The following is a 19,975-nucleotide window of genomic DNA, read 5'->3' as shown; positions in this document are numbered from 1 at the left end:
AGCCGTCAGAGGTTGGTGGCTTTCAGTTGCTTCCAACCAAGGCTGTATTTGTGCTGGCAAGCTGGAAGAGAAAGGCCTCTCTGTCAGTGCTTGACTCTTCCATTCTCTTTTGAGCTGCAGTTCCAGGCGTTCACATGCTGAAAAGCATGTCCTACTAACTATAAATCGTGAAACTTGACTGGAAATTAAAACCTACTTTTTGTAGAATCATTTTGAGCCTCCTCTAAGTAGCCAAATTGTGTCACTACAGCTTGTGCCACTAAGATCAGTGTCACAGCTACTCAGCCACTCTGCAGCTGCAATTTATATTAGTAATTAGAATATTTAATATTAAGTTCTTTAAATACTATGTCATTTACAGCCTAGATGACACCAAAGAAGAACATTGTGAGGTTTGGGGAGTAGGCTGAATCCCATAGCTGGGACAGTTATTTTCAGATCAAAGGTGAGATGGGGAGTAAACTATTTAAGTTGAAGAGGTGCTCTCTGTCAAGACTGGGTTTAGACACATAGCGGGGAGGAGGAAAACTTGTCTCTGCTGCTAGCCGTAGTGTATTTGTTCAAAGACAGAGAACTGCTGTCTCATGGCTTAGATCCATATTTGCTTGCATATCAAGGATTGCTATTAGAAGTTGTGATTGACACTTATAAAAATTATAATGGATGCAACTACTGTGTGATCTTGATTATTTTTTGAAGTATGCTATAACCTGCATAAACATATCTGCTAACCAGAGGCTCTAATGAGAAGGTAGCACAAAACAGGTGCTTACCAAGTGCTGTGTTTACGAGTAGGAACAGATACTTATGAAAAGTGTTTCACAAGGACAAGAGAATTTGGAACCACGGCTGAGATTTTCAATTGAGCCTAAAGGAGTTAGGCACCCAGATCCCGATTTAGTCAGAATTGAGTGCCTGACTCCTTTGAAAAGCCCAATCCAATTCTGTTAATTTCTTCTCCTTATTTGTTGAGGGTGTTCATCACCTCTCACAATTCGGCACTTAGGACAAGGAAAAATGTATCCAGTAACTCTTTAGAATGATGCTACGATTGCCTAAGTTTTACCTTTAAGTGAGTTGTTTTCTTTCTCCTAACAGATTACAACAGCAGTGACCTAAAAACAGCTTGCCGAAAGCATGAACTTTTCGTTAGCTTCCAAGATTTGGGATGGCAGGTGTGTGATATTTCTCTCTGAGTAAGCTAGACATTTATTATGAAATATTATCTAAACAATGGTATGGTAATTCCAGTAGACACTACTAGCACACTTCAAAATGACCCTTGTGCCACAATATTAAAACAAGTCATTGGGGAGATCAAATATGGATAGCTTTGGGATTCGATAGATCCCAAAGGAAGTTCGGTGTATCTTAAGATATTTAATATTTCACATGGTATTGTATTATGCAGCCCTACTGCTGGACAGCAGGATAGTAATGAGGCGTGAAGATCTAGTCTGAGACCCAGTGTGCACATAGAAAAACAGATTTTGGTTAAACTAGTGCAACTACCAGTTTGGTTTAAACTGGATATAAAGTGTGTTCACACAATAGGTTTGCACTGGTTTAACTAAATTGATTGATCTAAAAGTGGTTTAAAAAACAGTAAGTTTTTTGTGATCAGGGCTGTTCCTGGGCCACAAAATGTCAAACTGGAACCCTTTCAAATTTTCTTATTTCATCTGTTGGAAATTTTGGAGCACTTTTGTAACAGAGATAAAGAATTAATGTAAATCAAGGGCTAGTTGGCGATAGCTAAAATCTTTGAGACTATAATTCAGTTCAAACCTTTCTGACCCTATACACAAGTGTACTCATCTTGGGAGCACAGAAGGGGGGTATTGTGTAGCTTGCACACAATTCCAGCATAGTTCTACAACCAGCACTGCGTCACCCTGGAAGCTGGCCAATTTACTAAGATGTAGCCAAGGTTTAAATTCAAATGGATCACAATGCAGAACTACTTCTGGAGGCTGCCATCCTGTTCAGAGTTCCTTTAAAAAAAAAAAAAAAAAAAAAAAAAAAAAAAAAAAGTAAAGTTGTCAGAAAACCGTCAGCATAGGACCTGCATGTAACCAATACACTGAGTCTGCAGCCAACCTGAAACAGTAGCTCTGGGAGGTGTGAACTGCCCAAACTCATCTCACTGGCGTGTTAACCCCTACCCCAGGATGTTTTAAAGGTCAGTATTAACTTTCACTGCTGCTCAAAACCAGCTGAGGAGGGGGACTATAATATGAAGAATAGAGTTCTCAAGGGTGACATTGTAAATTAAGCATTATAGGTGGGTGGCACGAGACCCACTCCTTTCCCCTTCAATCTGATCTGTGGAGCTGAAGCAGACCCTAGGGTGGCAAGGGAAGGCAGATGAGCTGAGTGCAGGAGGGCCTTCAAGCTCCTTCTCCTCCCACCAGATTGAGTACCTGGAGTTACAGGGGGAATACAGGTAGCTTCTTCACTGGCTCATGGAGGCTGCTGCTTCTCCCACAGCACCTCTTAAGTCTTAGGTCATAGTTTTTAAGTTTCTCTTCACAAGCATGAGGGCTAGATGCTTGCTTTTCACAAAGAAAGCTTTTGGTTTCTTCACATGATGATGGGAGTTAATGCTATATACCTTAATCAAGCCCTACCCATGGCTATGTCCAAAATATGATGATCAAGCATGTGCCAGTGGTTAACATCTACAAGTAATTACTCAAAGAGGTAACACGTAGGAGGGCATCACTATTTTTATTCTAAACCTTGAGCCCAAGGTTTAATTCAAATTGTTTGGCAATTCAGCACCCAGCAATCAAATTTATAACAGGTAGCTTCCAGAGTACCTGTAACTGTCCTTTTAAATAAGTATTAATATCTACTTTAGTTGAAGATACAGTGATTTGGAACAGCTGGTTGCTGGGGAAACAATCTCACAGATTGAATTTAAACACATGCATCAGGAAAGTCAAACTACGTGTATTAAAATTTGGTGACAGGTGATGTTCATTTTAAATGCAGCATTCCAGAATGTTGAACAAAAGATAGCATTGGTGTGTATACTTAATGTACAATGTTAACATCTTAAGCAAATAGGATATAGGTAGGAAGTGATACTTCTGTACTTCAATCATATTTCTTCAAGGGTGAGAAAAAAAAGGTTTTTTGTTTTGTTTTGTTTTGCCTACAGCACTCAAATTATATGCTACCATTTCAAATGCCAAATGTATTACCTTCTCTTCTGTAAAGTATCAGGGCTCTCAGAATTTTCAACCAGATTATAGAGGTGGTCAGAACTTTTTTTGTGTGTGCAGAGCTTCAAAGAAAACTAAGACTCTTGTGGGAAGTTTTCCATGGACAAATTTAAATTAAAAACGGCACCGCAGTGGTTAATGGGTGCCCTATGCTCCCATTCTCTATGGATGCTCTCTGGAAGGACAATCTCCCAAGATACATTTTTAACCCTTTTGGTGAGTACAGGGAGTGCAGCATAAGAGTCCCTGGCTGTTGTATATCATGGGAGATGCAGTCCAGTGGGAGAGCCCAACCCCAAGAGTGAAAGTGTAAGGCACTGTGGTGCCATTTTTTTAATCCAAATTTTAGTTTTTGATCAAAATAATGGTTTTCCATGCAAAGCTGACACTTGATGGAGTTTTGTCAAAATTGTGATGAGCAGGCCTAATTGTGTCCTGTTACCCCCATATGCCATGTTACAAAAATCTAACAGGCAACTTTAATTCCACTGAAATATTTTCTGTTTATTTCCTAACAAAGGATTGGATAATTGCACCAAAAGGCTATGCAGCAAACTACTGTGATGGAGAATGCTCTTTCCCACTCAATGCACACATGAATGCCACCAATCATGCCATTGTACAAACTTTGGTGAGTATATAGAAAGACTTGTGCTAAACTACAAGTGAAGTTTGAGATCAGATTAGTTGATACAATCAAATTGTTTTCTTTTTTGAAACAGGTTCATCTTATGAATCCTGAATACGTTCCCAAACCCTGTTGTGCACCTACCAAACTAAATGCCATATCAGTTCTTTACTTTGATGATAACTCCAACGTCATTTTGAAAAAATATAGGAATATGGTAGTAAGAGCGTGTGGGTGTCACTGACACACAAACATTCTTCACCCAGACCTACTGTGCAATTCTACCATGAACTTCTAGATTATACCTACCTGACCTTGGAGAAAGTCAACAAATGCTCTTGAGACGAAGCAGACTTCCAAAACACAATGTGTGCGCCTTATGAGAGGAAGCAACAGGATACTTCTTCATTGACATGCACTCACTTTGTAATGGGAACAGGTGCTGGATTTTTTTTTTTTAAAAAAAAGATGTACAGCATGGCAGTCTTTCTGATCTGCAAAAACAAACTGCAAGGCTTGCAAAAAAGAAATCTGTCCTGACAAATTTTGTTAGCGTCAGTCATTCTCTGTATGGTATTGAAGTCCCCTGAGAGTAGCAGAAACTTAAAACAGGAGCTTGACCTTGTCAGTTGGTCAGTCTGCACTTCAGTTTTACCAAACCAGTATTTGCTACATGTAAGCCTTAAAAAAGTGTCTCCTGTAGACAAAAAGCAAAGCTGTAGTAGTAAAATATGGAAATTGAGGGTTTTAATACCTTACTATCATGCATTTTATGTTGGACAACCCCAAGGTTAGGAAGTGCCTTCTATTTAAAGAATATAGTTGCTACGTCAATATGAGTGGTTTCTTCCAGAGGCCAACTTGATAAAGAGCATCTTCAGTTGTGCCAAAGCAAGCCTTTGAGCCTCTGCATTCTCCAAACACATATGCTGAACCATAGACTTGACTAGATATTTAACTGCACCATGTATTAGTTCCATAAGGACAAAGCCACTCCCTACCTGGTTTTTTTAGGTGAATGTTCCAACTAGGCAGTGAATTTCTAAATTTGTTCTTGTGCAGCTTCCCACCTTTTTTAGATTCTATAACTTCCGCAAGATGCATTAACTAAGCCTGTTCTGTTTTATTCCAAAACATTCTTTGCTCCTAAACTGTACCACCACAGAGGAGGCTGCAATCATGACAGTTCTAAACTGTAAGTTTATACATAAATTTAGATGCAGCTCCTGTGTTGGAGAGTGGACATATTGTGAACATGCAGTTAATGTAAAACTATCTGGCCAAAAAGGAAATTGCATTTAAGAAGTTGGTTTAAAGGATATATTCACATTTTAGCCATAGCTACTAATAGACTAGTTTTATTCCCAACACTAATAGTAACAATGAATTTTCTGATCAATGTTAAAACTTGTATTAAATGCACTTACCTCTAACTCTTGCATTTAAAAAGGCTTCTTGTAAATACAAGCTATAATTTATTGCAGTTGTCATCATTGTGCTGTAACATTTATAGAAAGACTGGGCTTTTTTAAAAAAAGTTTTTATTTAGAAAGTCTCAGTGTAAACGATTGTACTACTTTGATTTTATACAAGAAACTCATGAGATTGTGCTTCACAACAGTTTTAAAAAACATTAATAAAGGCTTCCTTTAAGGCAGATGTATATACATTTTATCTAATACATCTGCCAGACACTCTTTAGCCCTCATTGTACACTTTCCATGCTTACACATTTTTAGTTTGAACAGAACGCGTGATCCTTGCCAGAAGGAGTAAGTTACTGATGTAAAGATAATTTTTACCATTACATATGGACACAAAACAACAGCTTGACTTAAAGCAAAGAGTTGACGTATGTAATTCCCAGAGATGTCAATGAATTTTGATGCATGAATGAGGGCAGAATTTAGCCCCTTAGAAGATACGATACATTAGCAAGCTAATGGTAGCTGCATTGTAAATTCTTTGGCTTTAATGTATTAGAACACCTCACGCAATCAGGTCATCGTTCAAGGCAACAAAGCGTATGGGCCTCCCATTCAAAGGTAGCAACAGGAACATTTGGAAGCGCTCAAGAGGAACTGAACTGCAGTGGTATTGTAGAAGAGTTTTACTTCCATTTTAAGGAACAAGAAATACTTTTGAAGTATCAGTCTGCTTATTAAATAAACCATGAGTTCATCTGTTCCTGCTGCTTAAGTCAGATGTGTGGTTCTAGCAGTAAACTGGGGCAAGAGAAATATGGTACAGAAAATTGTTTGCAACCAGTTATTCCTGAATGTGTTAAAGAGGTAGACATCTCTTGGAAAATAATTAAGTGGTTATGATAGCATCCTCTCATCTCGAATTCAAGACAAGTGTCCTTATAAAATCCCCCATCTGCTATGGCATCAGTAATATTCAGGCACACAGTAAAAGTACTACTATGGCTAGGGCCTCCCATAACTAAAGAAATATTAACAGAAACAAGCAGCTAGTAGGTGCCTGGTATCTTCCAAAGGGGTGTGTTTTCTTTTTCAACCTCCCATTTCTTGACCAGCTGCTATATTAAGACATAGTTTTTAGCTTCAGTTGAAAAGGCAACATTTATTAGCAGAGCTGTGGCTTGCACCTTTCTAGTAATGGTGGGCACTTTGTAAGCTGTACTTTGGTAGCAAGCCTTTATCCAAATTCAACCTGAAGACAAAAATAGTTTACCCAGTCCCTTAACTTGATTTTCCTCATCTATTTTAGGCTCAAAGGAAACCATTTATATCTCAACAGGGGAAGATAGAAATACTGATGCTGAAAATACTCAATTTGCACAGTAACTACTTGTTACCAGTTTTCCTTAACAAACAATGGAAAAGTCAGTACAGTGTGGCTTTAAAACACACACACACACACAAGGAAGATACCACAAGTCAGTACTTTCAGTTTTCAAAAACAACAAAAAACCAATCCCACCATTTGAAAATCAATAGCATTAACTTGATTTAACTCTCCCCATTACTGTACAGGAACAGTCAGGGCAGAAGTATCCATGTGTGTTTTACAATTCATCCCTTGCCTGACGCAAAACAAACTTATGCAGTGTTTCAAGATCTCTGGCTCCATTGTGTTCACTGACTTTCTTCCCTCCTCGGAAAAGCAACAGTGTTGGATAACCATTCACCTTTAAGAGGGGGAACAAAAAACAAAATCATGCGTCTTCAGTAGCATCCTGACAACACCAGCAGCCACCCTAAAGACTAGGGGCCAAACCCCAAACAGTATGCTTAGCAGTGCTTAACTTTAGGCCCTCTGCCACCAAGTGGGATGAACAGCCCTGTGTTAGGCACCCAGGCTCCCAGTAAATTGTTGGGGAGAGTTGGGTACCTAAAAAAAGAACTGAACATACTAAGGCATTCAAATCCCTGCTCTGCTATCTCCATCTCCCAGGTGAGTGCTTTAACCATTGCAGTGGGTCTCTCTCTGTTGCCTGTTGAAGCTGTTCCACTTTGTATAAGATATTTAAATATTCACTAGCACAGGGACATTCCTAACCACTAGGTAACCATCCCTGTTTTCCCCCCTTGACGAAGAGTTACTTCTGAAGTGAGCGCAGTGACAGGATCATTGCACTCTACAGTGAACTGCCACCTGGGCAAATTACTGGAGACTTCAACCTGGGGTACAAATTATATAAGATTATCCAATTAATTATAACCATCCACACTTACAGAAAATCTGTTGCAGACATTACGTTCGATGGTGCAATCTACTTTTGCTATTTTGACATCTGTCAAACCTGGAAATTGTTCTTTGGAGAGGTTCTCCCAAGTTGGAGCCAAGTTCTTACAGTGACCACACCTAGAAACAGACAGACATGTTCAGCAGACATCTTCCAGTGTATGCCCTAGCAGCTTTGTCATGACATCCATAAAATGTGCTCTCTCCTATCTCCTTAATGATATGGACCAAAATGACAATTATGTAAGTGGACAAGGTGGATTACTGGTGTATTTGAAATAAGCCAGATGATCTGAAGGCTAAAATAGTTTCTGGCTTTTCTGTAGTCTCTTCTGGTACAGTATTGTGTGAAACAGTGCATTAACATCTCTCACCCACCAGAAGCTTGTGAAAGCAAACATGAAAAAGATCACGGAATATATTTAAATAAAGTTGCTTGTATCAAGCCACAAACTGATAAATTGTTTAAAAGGTTACACTTTTAACGTTTTAAATAAGCTACCAGGCATGTAAAGTACATTAATTCTCTCCATCATGTCACTTCCCTTTCTCCCACCAAAGCTAACCCAAGACACTGATTGATTAGTCACTTCTCAAGGGGTGTGTCTGTTTTTAAGTCATATTGCACAAAATTTATGACATAAATGAGACTTCTGTTTTCCTGGCAAAAGTTTTTATCCCAACCCCACCTCCCTTTTAATATTGTAGCCTCCTGGCACTATAAAATTGAAGTTCCTATATTAACGCTAATGAAAAATGCATAATGTTTCTCAAACCCTGAACTCTGCAATAAAGGGGACTCAAGTAGCTTAATGTATTTGCCATCTTAAATTTAACCTTCCTGAAAATTAAAAACAATCCTTCACACGTTAGCTTTGTCCCCTTCTCCCCTACCATCCTCAGGCAAGTCACATAGCATTTGCTTCCATTGTTATTTTACCATTACTACTGTACGTATTGGCTAAATCTGGAAATAAGTAGTTTGCCTGTGATTTTTGCTCTCTACAGACAAACATAACATACTGGCCAGATTCTGATCTGCATTACACAGTTGTACATTTAGAGTAACTCCATTCAAGTGAGACTTAGAGTGGACAGGTCCATGGATGATTTACACCACAATTATTAATTTGCAGTATCATAACATTAGAATATGGGCCTCTAGATGTAGGTTTTATATAAAGTCTTTACATCAGATTTTATTTTAAAAGTAAAAAACAATAGCCACCACCAGATTATGAGAGTATTTTGTTCAAATTTTGAACTTTAATTCTATAGTTGCCTCCAAGAAATAAATCCGTAAAAAAAGCACTTTAGAATTTAAAGATATATGCATTTCTCGTTTTGTTCTGCCTCAGCTGCACCTTAGGTTGGTGGTTACAGAAGCCCATGAGTATCTTAAGGCTTGATTCAGGCATCGACAAAGATGGTGACAAGTCTCTGCCAGAGTTTTCATTCTACAATTCAGAAAACAAGTATATATTTGAACTCTTCTGTTAATATACACGGAGTGTAAAAGCATTACTGACCACGCACAAAACAATTTCTCATACTTACTGTGCAACTTAATGTTAATATTTACCTAAAATAAACTGAAGGGCAAAAGTAGATCTCAACCTAATAGTGTTTGCTTAGCCAAACACAAATTAATCTACTTGGAAAGGGAAAAGGTCATTTATATACAATGAACTACAACTGTATACACAGGCATGATTTTTGAGCTAAGAATAGGATACCAACTACATGAATGTAGCAAACAGTTTCCTAAACTACGACTTTGTGATAAGCACTCTATCCTCTCTGGCAGCAGCTAATAGGTTGGTTCTGTGTTTAATACAACCTTCCTCGATTGCCATCTGGCATTCTTCTGGAGTTTGCCCCATGACCAGTACCCTTTTGGAATCCAGTGAGAAGAGGGGAAGGTATTTAAAGTGTAATTCTACTCTGAAAAGTAACTAAAAGGGCTTATTGGGATTCCACTTGTGTGTCTCAATTCTCTTTATATTGAGCTCAGAAAACTAATTCCCAACCCTGCAAACTACATCTGGGTTCTGAATCATCAAGCCAGACTCTTTCCTCCTTGTGCATCATAGCCTGTAAAAGGTTGTGTAGGCAAAATCTGGTCCTGTGCAACCACATCTGCCGTCAGTGGCGCTGCACAGGTATAAACTGAACAGTAGATAATTCCACTTAAGTATATATTATATACTCATTTCCTCTTAGCTGCATTGAGTCTACAGTGATGAGTAAAAAAGCAGTTAATTTTTGACAATGAAGTCAGCAAGTTATTTTACAGAACCCAAACTATGCTAAGAATCACCACTGTGTAAAAATTACTGTACTGCTGTGGAAGCGTACAATCTGCTTTCAGACAGGATACAAGAAAGTAGCAGCAGAGTATGCTGGGAATGAGCGCAGAAGACAACACAGCAAAGGCAAGCACTGTTTTTTAGTATACAAATATCGATATTAATACTGAATAGACATAAGAAGCTGATCTTTTGGGTAAGAAAAAGCCATGACAAGTCTTCTAGCAGTTCTATTCTGATTTTACAATTTAATTTACTGTGTTTCTCTTCTTCCCCCAGAGTATCTCTCATGCATAACAGGGTAACAGTGGCCCTCTAGCAGAAGCACCCCATCACTCTCAACATGGCTCAGGGGTAGCTCTCACACATCAGGGGCAGTAGATTATGGATCCCACACCACGTCTTGGGCTCACAGCCAGTGCTGAAATTGCAGTTTAAAAACAGGGAATAGTGCCATGCTGAGAGGCGTGATCACTCACTCTGCTAGGTACAAATTAAAAATTCCATGATACTTTTTGTAAATGGTAAGAATAGCATTTCCTCATCTCAAAATAAAGCACAGTAAAATCTGAGATTGCTGAGCATATTCAACTGTTGGTTGCTTTTGCCTAGTACTGCTGCACTACATATGGCTAACTTACTGCTCTGAAATACTAGCACTTCAATACAAGTATAACAGTTTTCTATTCCATCACCCCTTCCTGTTCAATGCATCTTGGGGGTTAATAGGAGGATGTGTGAGGAAATTTGAACTACATTGTCTTCTGCACACGATGACATTCAGCTTTTTCCATCTCTTCCAACACAGCCAGTGAGGTGGAGCCCACTAACAGATCGGGGTAGGAAGGAGAGCTAGCTGCCTGAGGTTCAATATAGGTATGACTGAAGTTTGTGGAAGAAAGTAATGAAATTGACACTCCTCTCAGGTGTGGGGAGCAATGATGTGTTTGTTACACAGGTTTGCAACACTGGGGTCTTGTTGCATGTACCAGTTGTGCTGGGCATACCAGTAACAAGCAGATACCAAATATAAATCAATCATTTGAGAATTTTTCCACTGCATGCAGATTAGGGTTACCAACTTTCTAATTGCACAAAACCAAACACCCAAGCCCTGCCTCTTCCCCTAGGTCCCACCCCCTTCCCTGAGGCCCTGCCCGCACTCACTACGTTCCCTCTCCCACCCTCACTCACTTTCATTGGGCAGGAGGTTGGGGTGCACAAGAGGGTGGGCTCTAATTGGGGATGCGGGGCTCCAGGGTGGGGCCAGAAATGAGGTTCAGGGTGCGAGCTCTGGGATGGGGCCAGAGATGAGAGGTTTGGGGTACAGGAGGGGGCTCCAGGCTGGGGGGTGGAACCAAGGGATTCGGAATGCGGGAGAGGCTGAGGGTTGAGGCAGGGGGTTGGGCTCCAGGCTGGGGCCAAGGGATTCAGAGTGCAGGAGGGGGCTGCAGGTTGAGGTGTGGGAGGGGGTGAGGGCTCTGGGCTGGGGGTGGGGATGAGGGGCTTGGGGTGCAGGGGGGGCTGTGGGTTGGGATACAGGTTCTGGGCTGGGGGTGCAGGAGGGGGCTCCGAGTTTGGGGGGGGCTCAGGGCTGGGCAGAGGGGGGGTGGGATGCAGGCTTTCCATGGGCAGCTCTCAGTCAGAAGGGCAGCGGGGCTAAGGCAGGCTCCCTGCCTGTCCTGACTCCACACTGTGCCCTGGAAATGGCCAGCTGGTCGGGCTCCTAGGCCGGGGGCACCCAGGAAGCTCTGCATACTGCTCTCACCTGCAGGCACTGCCCCCCCGCCCCAAGCGCCACTGGCTGCGGTTCCTGGCCAATGGGAATGTGAAGTCAGGGCTTAGGTGGGGATGGCCACAGGGCTCCATGGGCTGCCCCTGCCCCAAGCACTGACTTCACATTCCCACTGGCCAGGAACCGCAGCCAATGGCGCTTGGGGCGGGGGGGCAGTGCCTGCAGGTGAGAGCAGTGTGCAGAGCTTCCTGGGTGCCCCCGGCCTAGGAGCCCGACCTGCTGGCCACTTTCAGTGTGCAGCGCAGTGCCAGGACAGGTAGGGATTAGCCTGCCTTAGCCCTGCAGCACCGCCAACCAGATTTTTAACAGCCCAGTCAGCAGTGCTGACTGGAGCCACCAGGGTCCCTTTTCGACCTGGCATTCCGGTCGAAAACTGGACACCTGGCAAGCAACCCTAATGCAGACTTCACCACGGTCATCCACGCTGGTCACATCAAGGGTGGGTCACTGTAGTTAACATGCATTACATGCAACTTTACCTTAAGACCACCTGGAAATTGCAGCTAGTGCTTTGCATTCTGGTTACAAGATATTAAATAGGACTCCAGTAGTAGCACATTATACCTGTGCTCCATGGTCTGCACTGACTCCCAACTGATTTCCAGGTGAAGTTTCTAACCTCAGAAGTCCTCAACAGTTTGGGCCCTGCTCTGATGCAGAGAGCAACTCTCTCCTTGTGTGATTCCAAGAAAACTGAGATCACCAGAGGTGCTCAAGCAACAGCCAGTTTAAACCAAGTCAAGGCATCCTTAGGTGATGAGTCTTCAAAGGAAATGTCACTTCTCTCCTTTCCCCTCATGTTTGCCAGTGCCTGGATTTGATTCTGGGTATGCAGCAAGGTGGGTTTTGCCAGTCTCTCTCAGGGGACAACAGATAGGAGAATTTTGCTGCCATTCTGCTTGTTTATAAATATTTACTTATTCAAGCTTTGTACACAAGTTAAGATTTAATGCATTTTATATCTAAATAAAAATTATGTAGGAGCACACAACTCACACCAAATAATGAATAAAAAGCTAAATACCAATAATTCAGGATAATTTATACAAAAACTACTTACCATGGAGCATAGAATTTAATAAAGGTAACCCCTTTAGCAATGGTTTGGTCAAAGTCTTTTTCAGAGAGAGACAGGACTGTAGCCTGTCAAGAGAAACAAAAGTCAGAATTGTATAAGAAGTAATTTCTTTGAACTCCTGAAATATGTTAAAGAGAAACTCACAAAACTGCTGCTGTCACTGCCAGGAGATCTATTTGATAAGATTAGCAGTGTATGCCACTGCCAACCCCCAAATGATGTTTTTCCCTTATATGCAAAGAAATTAAAATATTTCAAGGTAATTTTCACCCATTTTTTGAAAAATACAGTGTACCCAAATATGTAACTTTGCAGTATCTGAAAGGCTAAGTGTCTAGCAGCTAATGAGCCTTCAACTTCATTTTCATATGCTGTCATGCAACTTCCTATGGAATCACTGAGCTAACAATTAGTCTGAACAGTTAAAAAAATACTAATGTGTAAATTAAATGAGCTATCTAGGCCATTCTGATAATATCTTTAAAAGCTCTCCTACTGTGTTGTTACTCTATGTAAAGTAAACAGACTTGTCACCAGAATCAAACATTTGCAAGTGTAAAATGCAAAAAACTCCGCATGAACACCAACAAGAAAACCAACTAAGTATGTATTTCATACCAAAAAAAGGACAATATTTTATGTGCAGTTTAGTCATTTGAATGGACAGAAAATTGAATTCAGTCTACCAAACAAGGATTAAACTTCTGCTCTAAAAAATTGTGTGTGGGAGGGGGCAGGCTTCAAATTAAAGTTCAGATGAGAAGTCTGTGATGAATGACCAAATCTACTTTCTATAAAAGCCTCAAGTTACAACTGGGAATAAATGAAAGAGGGAACTGACAATACTACTTCTTACCCCAATAAAAACGGATCTTTAAGAGAACAAAAAACAAAGAGGAAAAGATATCAAAAAGTTTAATTTAAAAATTTCTCTGTATTTCTCAATTTTATATTAGAAGTCAAATCTAAAATGAAAAAGTCAATTCACTAAAGCCCTATCTTAGATAAAACACTGAAATTCAACATTACAATATTAAAGATGTTGATTAACAACATTTACAAAAAATATTGTTAGGTCATGAAACTAAATGTAATTATTTTATTAAGACTGATTTTATCTGAAAATTAGATATTGAAAACTTTGACCTACTATAAATTACCAGAGGAACAAATAATCTCTCACAGTATTTTAATTTTATACATCCATTACCATCCCACATTTTGTGGGCATAACAAACATTTCTTTTGCAAACCACAAATATTATATAAACTGAACTTAGGCTGTACTTGTTGATGTTACAATTTCTCGATAATTATATTTGCACATTAGTTGCAATAAAAACCAAAGATGAAAAGCAGAAGTGTGTTGGTGGTGGTGGTTGTTTTTTTTAAGATAAAAACCTAAAGTGATGAAGTGTGACCACGTAGAGTACTATTGTTTTATTACCATTTGCTTGGCAATCTGCATAACTCCCTGTAGCTCCAACACACAATTAATGCAGTCATTCCAAACTCAAAACTTTTACTGCCATAATTTCCCACACTATCACATTCATATTTCCCTCCACAATTCTTGCTCTTCCCCCACCTTTTGTGGGATTTTTCCCCTCCATCCTTTCTTTCCCTATAAATACAGTATCATTGTTTTTCAGATGCTCACCTGTTCCTGCTGTCTCTTTTCTATTTCATGTCAGAATCCTGTTTGTGACAATCATCTCCACAACAACCAAATACGATGTCACAAGGATTCTGACTATGTGAAAGACACACAACATGCTAAATTTAGCAGACAAAAAAACAAAGTTTTTTTTTTTAATCTATCTATAGATGGATATGCATGCAACTCTCTAAACAATTTACTGTGACTATAATGACATCTGGGCAGTTTTGTTTTTTTCCCCCCGAAGTTTTCCAATGCATCAGGTTAGTAAAAGCATTAGAAAGGCTTAAGGTTCTATGTTCCTCAACAGCAACTGCTAACCTAAAATGTCTAATACTAACTTTATTAAAAGTTTTGCATGCAAACATGTTTGGCAAGGTTTACAAAATTATTGTTTACAGGTTACTAAGCTATCACTTTAGCCATCACAAACTTTATGATAAATGACAGGAAGTGGCAGTAGATTTGTTGGAATAAAGATTTTTGATAGAATTTTACAGCACAGTCCACTTACCTCATCATGAGTGGGTTCTGTAGGCTGTTGTGGAACTTCAGATGGCTTATCAGCGTCTGGGGCATTCTTGGCATTTTGTAGCTGAGAATCTACATATTCCTTTAATGAATCCAAATCCCTCTTTCCTTTATACTGGTCAGCCTACAATTAAACCATTTGTGAAAATACATATTGTTTGTTTAGCAAATAAAGTTTTCTGAGGTTTTGGATTTTATCTAAAGATAAACATGGTAAATATCTGTAATAGAGCACGTAATACACATATTCATAATAAAATGCTCCGTGATCTGTAAACATATATACAGGACTAAGTTTACTCCAAGGATTCAGAATTTGCCATGGAATCCTTCCCTTGTACTTTAGAACCTAAACTTTCATTTAAAAGAAAGATTCAAGATTTTAAAAAGTGGCTGTCTAGAGTAAAACATGGAATTAGAAGCACTCAAAATCTTGGCCCCTCATTTCTAAAAGAAGTTAGCCCTTGTTTCTAGCTCTCAGGATCACAAAGATTCTCTTCAGTGTGTTAAACACAGTGTAAGAAAAAATACAGTAAACAATCAGATTTAGTCTCTATGCTTTAGTTTGATCTGTTATCAATGTGTTCTGTTGGTTGAATCTAGTACTTCCTTTGACAAGTCTTCAGTTTTGGAATCTCAGATTCCAGTAAGTCCCAGAAGTCTTTGGGGTCAATTTCAGCCCCCTCAGGTGTGAGCTAGGAGATGTACCTTAGATTTGGAATAACTTTTCAACGTACTGTTTACAAACTTTCCTACACCTTATGAGTAAGACAGACATGCCTCTTTAGTCATCTCCTATGCCTTTGGGGAACACTGCAGACTTCGTATCTTTGCCATTCATATGGTCCATGTCCAAATAGCTGTGGCGGCTTCTGTCCCTCCCCGACACCCCCAGTCTAAACCAGGGAGCTCAAAGATCACATGAGAAGTCTGTACCTGCTCATTCTTATCCATTTCAGCAGGGCAGAGCTCTGCCCATTTTTTTCTCCTCCACCACCCTTGGAGACCTTACCTACCTCTTTCCAGTACTGATGACATGCCAAATTTCAATTATGAGGAGTAAGATGATGACAACGATGGTGACAATGCTCAACTGGCTGAAGCAGTTCCCCCCTTATTGAACAATATTATGTCCTTCCCATTGGACAACGATAAAATTTTCCAGGAGTGGCTGGGTCAAATGGTTGGAAGTTTCATTTCGGGATGTCACACTTGTCCAAAGAAACATCTTTCTGATTCTGAGGGGAGTCCAGCATGAGGGAATAGCATGATGTTGATAAAGGCCAACTTGCCCTTGCCAGAGATCCATAGTTCCCCAGGGCAGTGGCTAAAAAGGAGACTCATTTTTACCCAGCATAACAGTAGAGTTTTTATTTTTTCTCTTCTCAGTTTCTGGTTTTGGAAGCAGCTGAAAGGTCCAAGGGAATAGGAGCAACTTTATCTTCACTAATGGATAAGTAGTTCAAAAAATACTCATCTTGTCAGGAAAGCCTATTCTGAAGTGACCACAGCTCTTTGTAATGGCTATTAATGTGTGGTGGTCCTGATGAGATACATTATTATTTGGGGCCACCAATAGTCTCCTGGGACAACAACATAAAACATCTTGGAAATTGTTTTGGAAGGTCAGAATGTTCCCTGTGCTTAAGAGCCTTTGCTGTGTTGCTCTCTGCTGTTAAGGCTGTGGAGACAGCAGTCAGATTAAATCACCATTCCCAACTGTAGTTCTCCCGCCAGAAGTTCAGAGTAGAAGTGAAGATTCTGTTACAGGCTTTCATGGCCACCTTGGTGACTATGCTCCACAAAGATTCACATCCTTACCCCAAACTTTTTACTTAAGGTGGCTGTAGGCTAATGTGCACTGCAACACAAACCTTCCAGTTTTCTTCCTAATACCAGTTACTTGGGGAAACAGACGCTTAAACTGGACACAGAGTGATAACTTATTTAGATACGATGACACCCACTGGAAAGTTATCGAGCTGTTCACACTCTTTTGTGATAGTCTGGGAATGAATTATCTGAAAGACTTCAGAAATGGGTTATTCTTTGTGTTTAGAGACTTGTTGCAGTTGAGTTGATGTCTTCCTAAATAACAAGTTTAGAGCTCATTCCACTAGCTCTAAGGCAGATTAATTTAATAGACTACATAAGCATGACTTAATTTGTAAAGCTAGCACTTTCAGCTCTATTCATATTCAGCACTATTCTCACTAATTTCAATCTTACTCCAATGTTTGAAAGCAGTTCCATGATTCTTGTTTAATTAGTCCCCCTTTAGAGTTACTTCTGGTAAATCTCCCAGATGTGAAGATCTTCAGAGGCAATTCTCTTAGGAGGAAAATATTACTTACAGTAAAGCTTATTTGGTATTGTTCAAATATATTGGCTTTGAAGATATGCACTCCTCATTTCCCTAACCTCTTCAGAGTCATTCGCAACTGGAGCCACAGGATTCTTATAACCTCACTTCAAATGTTCAGACTTGTGAACTCAACAGGCACTGCTCTGAGCTGATGACTCTAGGGCCATGCAATACCCATGAATGTGAATCCGGAGAGGCAACATCGGGGGGAGGGGAAAAGGGGAGATTCTATTTTGTCTATTTCATCTAGACACTTTTACATGTAAGGATAAAGTTGGAAGATGAAAATATACCCAGAGTTCTCTCATAAGTTGATATGTTTTGAGATATCTATCCCTGGTTTATGAACAATGTATGGTTTTTGGTTATTTGCAGACCAGGATGCACAACTATATTAGAAGTTTTATTTGTGGCACAAATAAAAGTAGTCACCACTCCATCTCAGACACTGCCCCATTCATATTGTCCATCTTTACATCTCTTATAAAGAGGGTTTCAAATATATTCAAATAAGCCAACTTTTCCCAACATGCAAGAACATTCTACAAGCCTGCTTGTCTTCACAGAGGAAGAAAGGGTTTGACCTCGTACTGTATTTGCAGCCTCACCTTTTCACCATTCCTAAACCAGAGGAGGGTGGGATATCCACGAACTTGGTTTTCAGAACAGACTTCATAATGCTGTGTACAGTCAACCTAAAGTTTAAAATAGTTATAATCATTCATTCATATGGAATAAAATCCATCCTGTTCCAAATACAGCATCATACCCTTTATATTTCATATCTCACAATATGTATCTACAGAGAAATGCAAAGTTTGTCAGAAGCTAATTGGAATAATTTACAAGTCTTGTCTTAAAAGCCATTTAAGTCTGTGTTCCAAATCTCTCTCAAGCTGTTCAGGGAAAGCAGAAAAGAACAAAGGAACTATGATTTAATATGCTAGTTAAAACAAGCATTCAGTATTCGCAGAGTGAAAAAAAATTACAACCTGGGCAGCAGGGCACCCAATACTCATATGTTAAGAGTTTGAAACCTAAATTTTCAGTACAAGGATTTACTGGTCTGTTTTATTATTTTGTTTATTTTTTAAATCATATAGGAGTACTCTGAAATCAGAAATCAAACAGCTAGTAACTTGACTTCAGTACAAGGGAAATTCCAAATGCTGAGCAACTGGAATTCAAATTAGATTCTAATGTTGCCACAAGCCGATTTGTAAGGACAGAGATTACATCTACACAGGGGTAAAAGACCTGCAGTACAGCTGTGGATGGCCCAGGTCAACTGACTTGGGCTTGTGGGGCTAAATATTGCTGTGTAGACATTTGGACTTCGGCTGGAGGCCAAGCTCTGGGACCCTCCCCTTCACAGGGTCCCAGAGCTCAGGCTCCAGCCCAAGCCCATATGTCTACACAGCATTTTTTTTAGCCCAGAGCCAAAGCAGTAGTCTGAGCCAGCTGACCTGGGACAGCAATTTTTTTTTAATCCCTGTGTAGACATTCCCTGATTTACAAATCTGATTAATAAGCAAATAAATAATCTACATGTTTAGATGGTTTCAGCATCTGCTTGAGACAGCCCTTAGATTTTTAAAGTTAACATTCGGAACTCTTTGCCACAGATCACTGAAGTGAGTACAACTAAACAGACTCCAGGCACAAAGTAAAAGGTGCTACTGACATTTACCTGGATTACATATAGGTCATGTTTCCTGCCTACTTAGAGAATCACAGTCTGAAACAAAACAAGTTTCCAATAGTTTCATGGTACCTTGTTACACAAAATTGGGTAGGCATTGAGACAAGACTAACTGCCTTTATTAGGAAAAAAAATGGTAAAACATGCAAGATTGAACACTGGATAAAACAGGAATTTTAAAAACAATGGACTTTAACTCTCTCCATGAAGAAAGACTGGGTAATACTGTAGTAAGAACATACTTAAACCAAGCAATAACTGCACCAGATAGCTCATGCAAACATTCCAGATGCTCAGAAAGTAATCATCGTTTAATACAGATAGTATCAAAGGACAAAAATCCTCTGGTACTTTATTCTGAGCAATCTCAAATGTGTTGCCAGATTTCAAAACATTTAAATTTCTCAATAGACTCACTCTGATCTACACCATAAGAGAAGTTTACTCTTACAGCGTACAAGAACTTTCCAAGAGCTTTTCACATAAGAAGGCTAACTTATAACCAGTGACAACCCAAAGTGCTACTAAGCTAGAGAAAGGAGAGACTGCAGCTTCTTTGTCATTAACAGTTACAATTAACATTACTTAGAAGTTAATGACAGCAGTCTTTAAATACAAAGTTAATACCTTTGAAGGTTTAAGAGTTTAAAAAAGTTAGCCTCTATACATTTAGCATCATCAGAGAACACTGAGGGATTCAGATTGTTAGCCACAAGCATGACTTCAGCATGGGTCAGCAAAAAAAACGAGTAACTGCAGTTGCCAGACCACCTGCATACCTCTGCACAGAAGTCACTTCAGGAACAAATAATAAGCTCCCATGGTAAATACACCACAGAATCTGGTTATCATCCCTAAGGGAAATAGTAAAGCAGGACAAGATATCAGTTTTTAAGACAGAAGTCTCCCAGAAGTCTATATTAATTTTTTGGGGGGGTGGGGTATGGGTGGGAGGAGGATATAAAT

General features: G+C 39.7%; 2 protein-coding genes across 4 annotated transcripts in view; one reads left to right on the top strand and one right to left on the bottom strand.

The window, feature by feature from the left end:
• Window positions 1–4,976, top strand: part of BMP6 (bone morphogenetic protein 6) — a 155,869-nt gene extending 150,893 nt beyond the window's left edge. The window contains exons 5-7 of the mRNA XM_038388497.2: window positions 1,099–1,175; window positions 3,751–3,861; window positions 3,953–4,976. Of these exons, the coding sequence (XP_038244425.1) occupies window positions 1,099–1,175; window positions 3,751–3,861; window positions 3,953–4,102 (338 nt within the window). The 3' untranslated portion in view covers window positions 4,103–4,976. The remainder of the gene's footprint in view (window positions 1–1,098; window positions 1,176–3,750; window positions 3,862–3,952) is intronic.
• Window positions 4,977–6,370: 1,394 nt separating this feature from the next.
• Window positions 6,371–19,975, bottom strand: part of TXNDC5 (thioredoxin domain containing 5) — a 40,744-nt gene continuing 27,139 nt past the window's right edge. For 2 of the 3 annotated variants that reach the window (XM_038388503.2, XM_038388500.2), the window contains exons 6-10: window positions 17,916–18,002; window positions 14,926–15,066; window positions 12,734–12,816; window positions 7,560–7,689; window positions 6,371–7,012 (exon numbers count right to left, since the gene is read on the bottom strand). In XM_038388503.2, coding sequence (XP_038244431.1) covers window positions 6,890–7,012; window positions 7,560–7,689; window positions 12,734–12,816; window positions 14,926–15,066; window positions 17,916–18,002 — 564 coding nt within the window. In that variant the 3' untranslated portion in view covers window positions 6,371–6,889. Of the gene's footprint in view, window positions 7,013–7,559; window positions 7,690–9,034; window positions 10,300–12,733; window positions 12,817–14,925; window positions 15,067–17,915; window positions 18,003–19,975 lie in introns of those variants that run through there. The other variant, XM_043508346.1, reaches the window with a different exon arrangement.

This window comes from Dermochelys coriacea, chromosome 2 (assembly GCF_009764565.3).
Source record: "Dermochelys coriacea isolate rDerCor1 chromosome 2, rDerCor1.pri.v4, whole genome shotgun sequence".
In the NCBI taxonomy this organism is placed as follows: Eukaryota; Metazoa; Chordata; order Testudines; family Dermochelyidae; genus Dermochelys; species Dermochelys coriacea.
The sequence above is the reverse complement of the archived record's forward strand: the minus strand, read 5'-3'. Positions and strand labels throughout refer to the sequence as shown.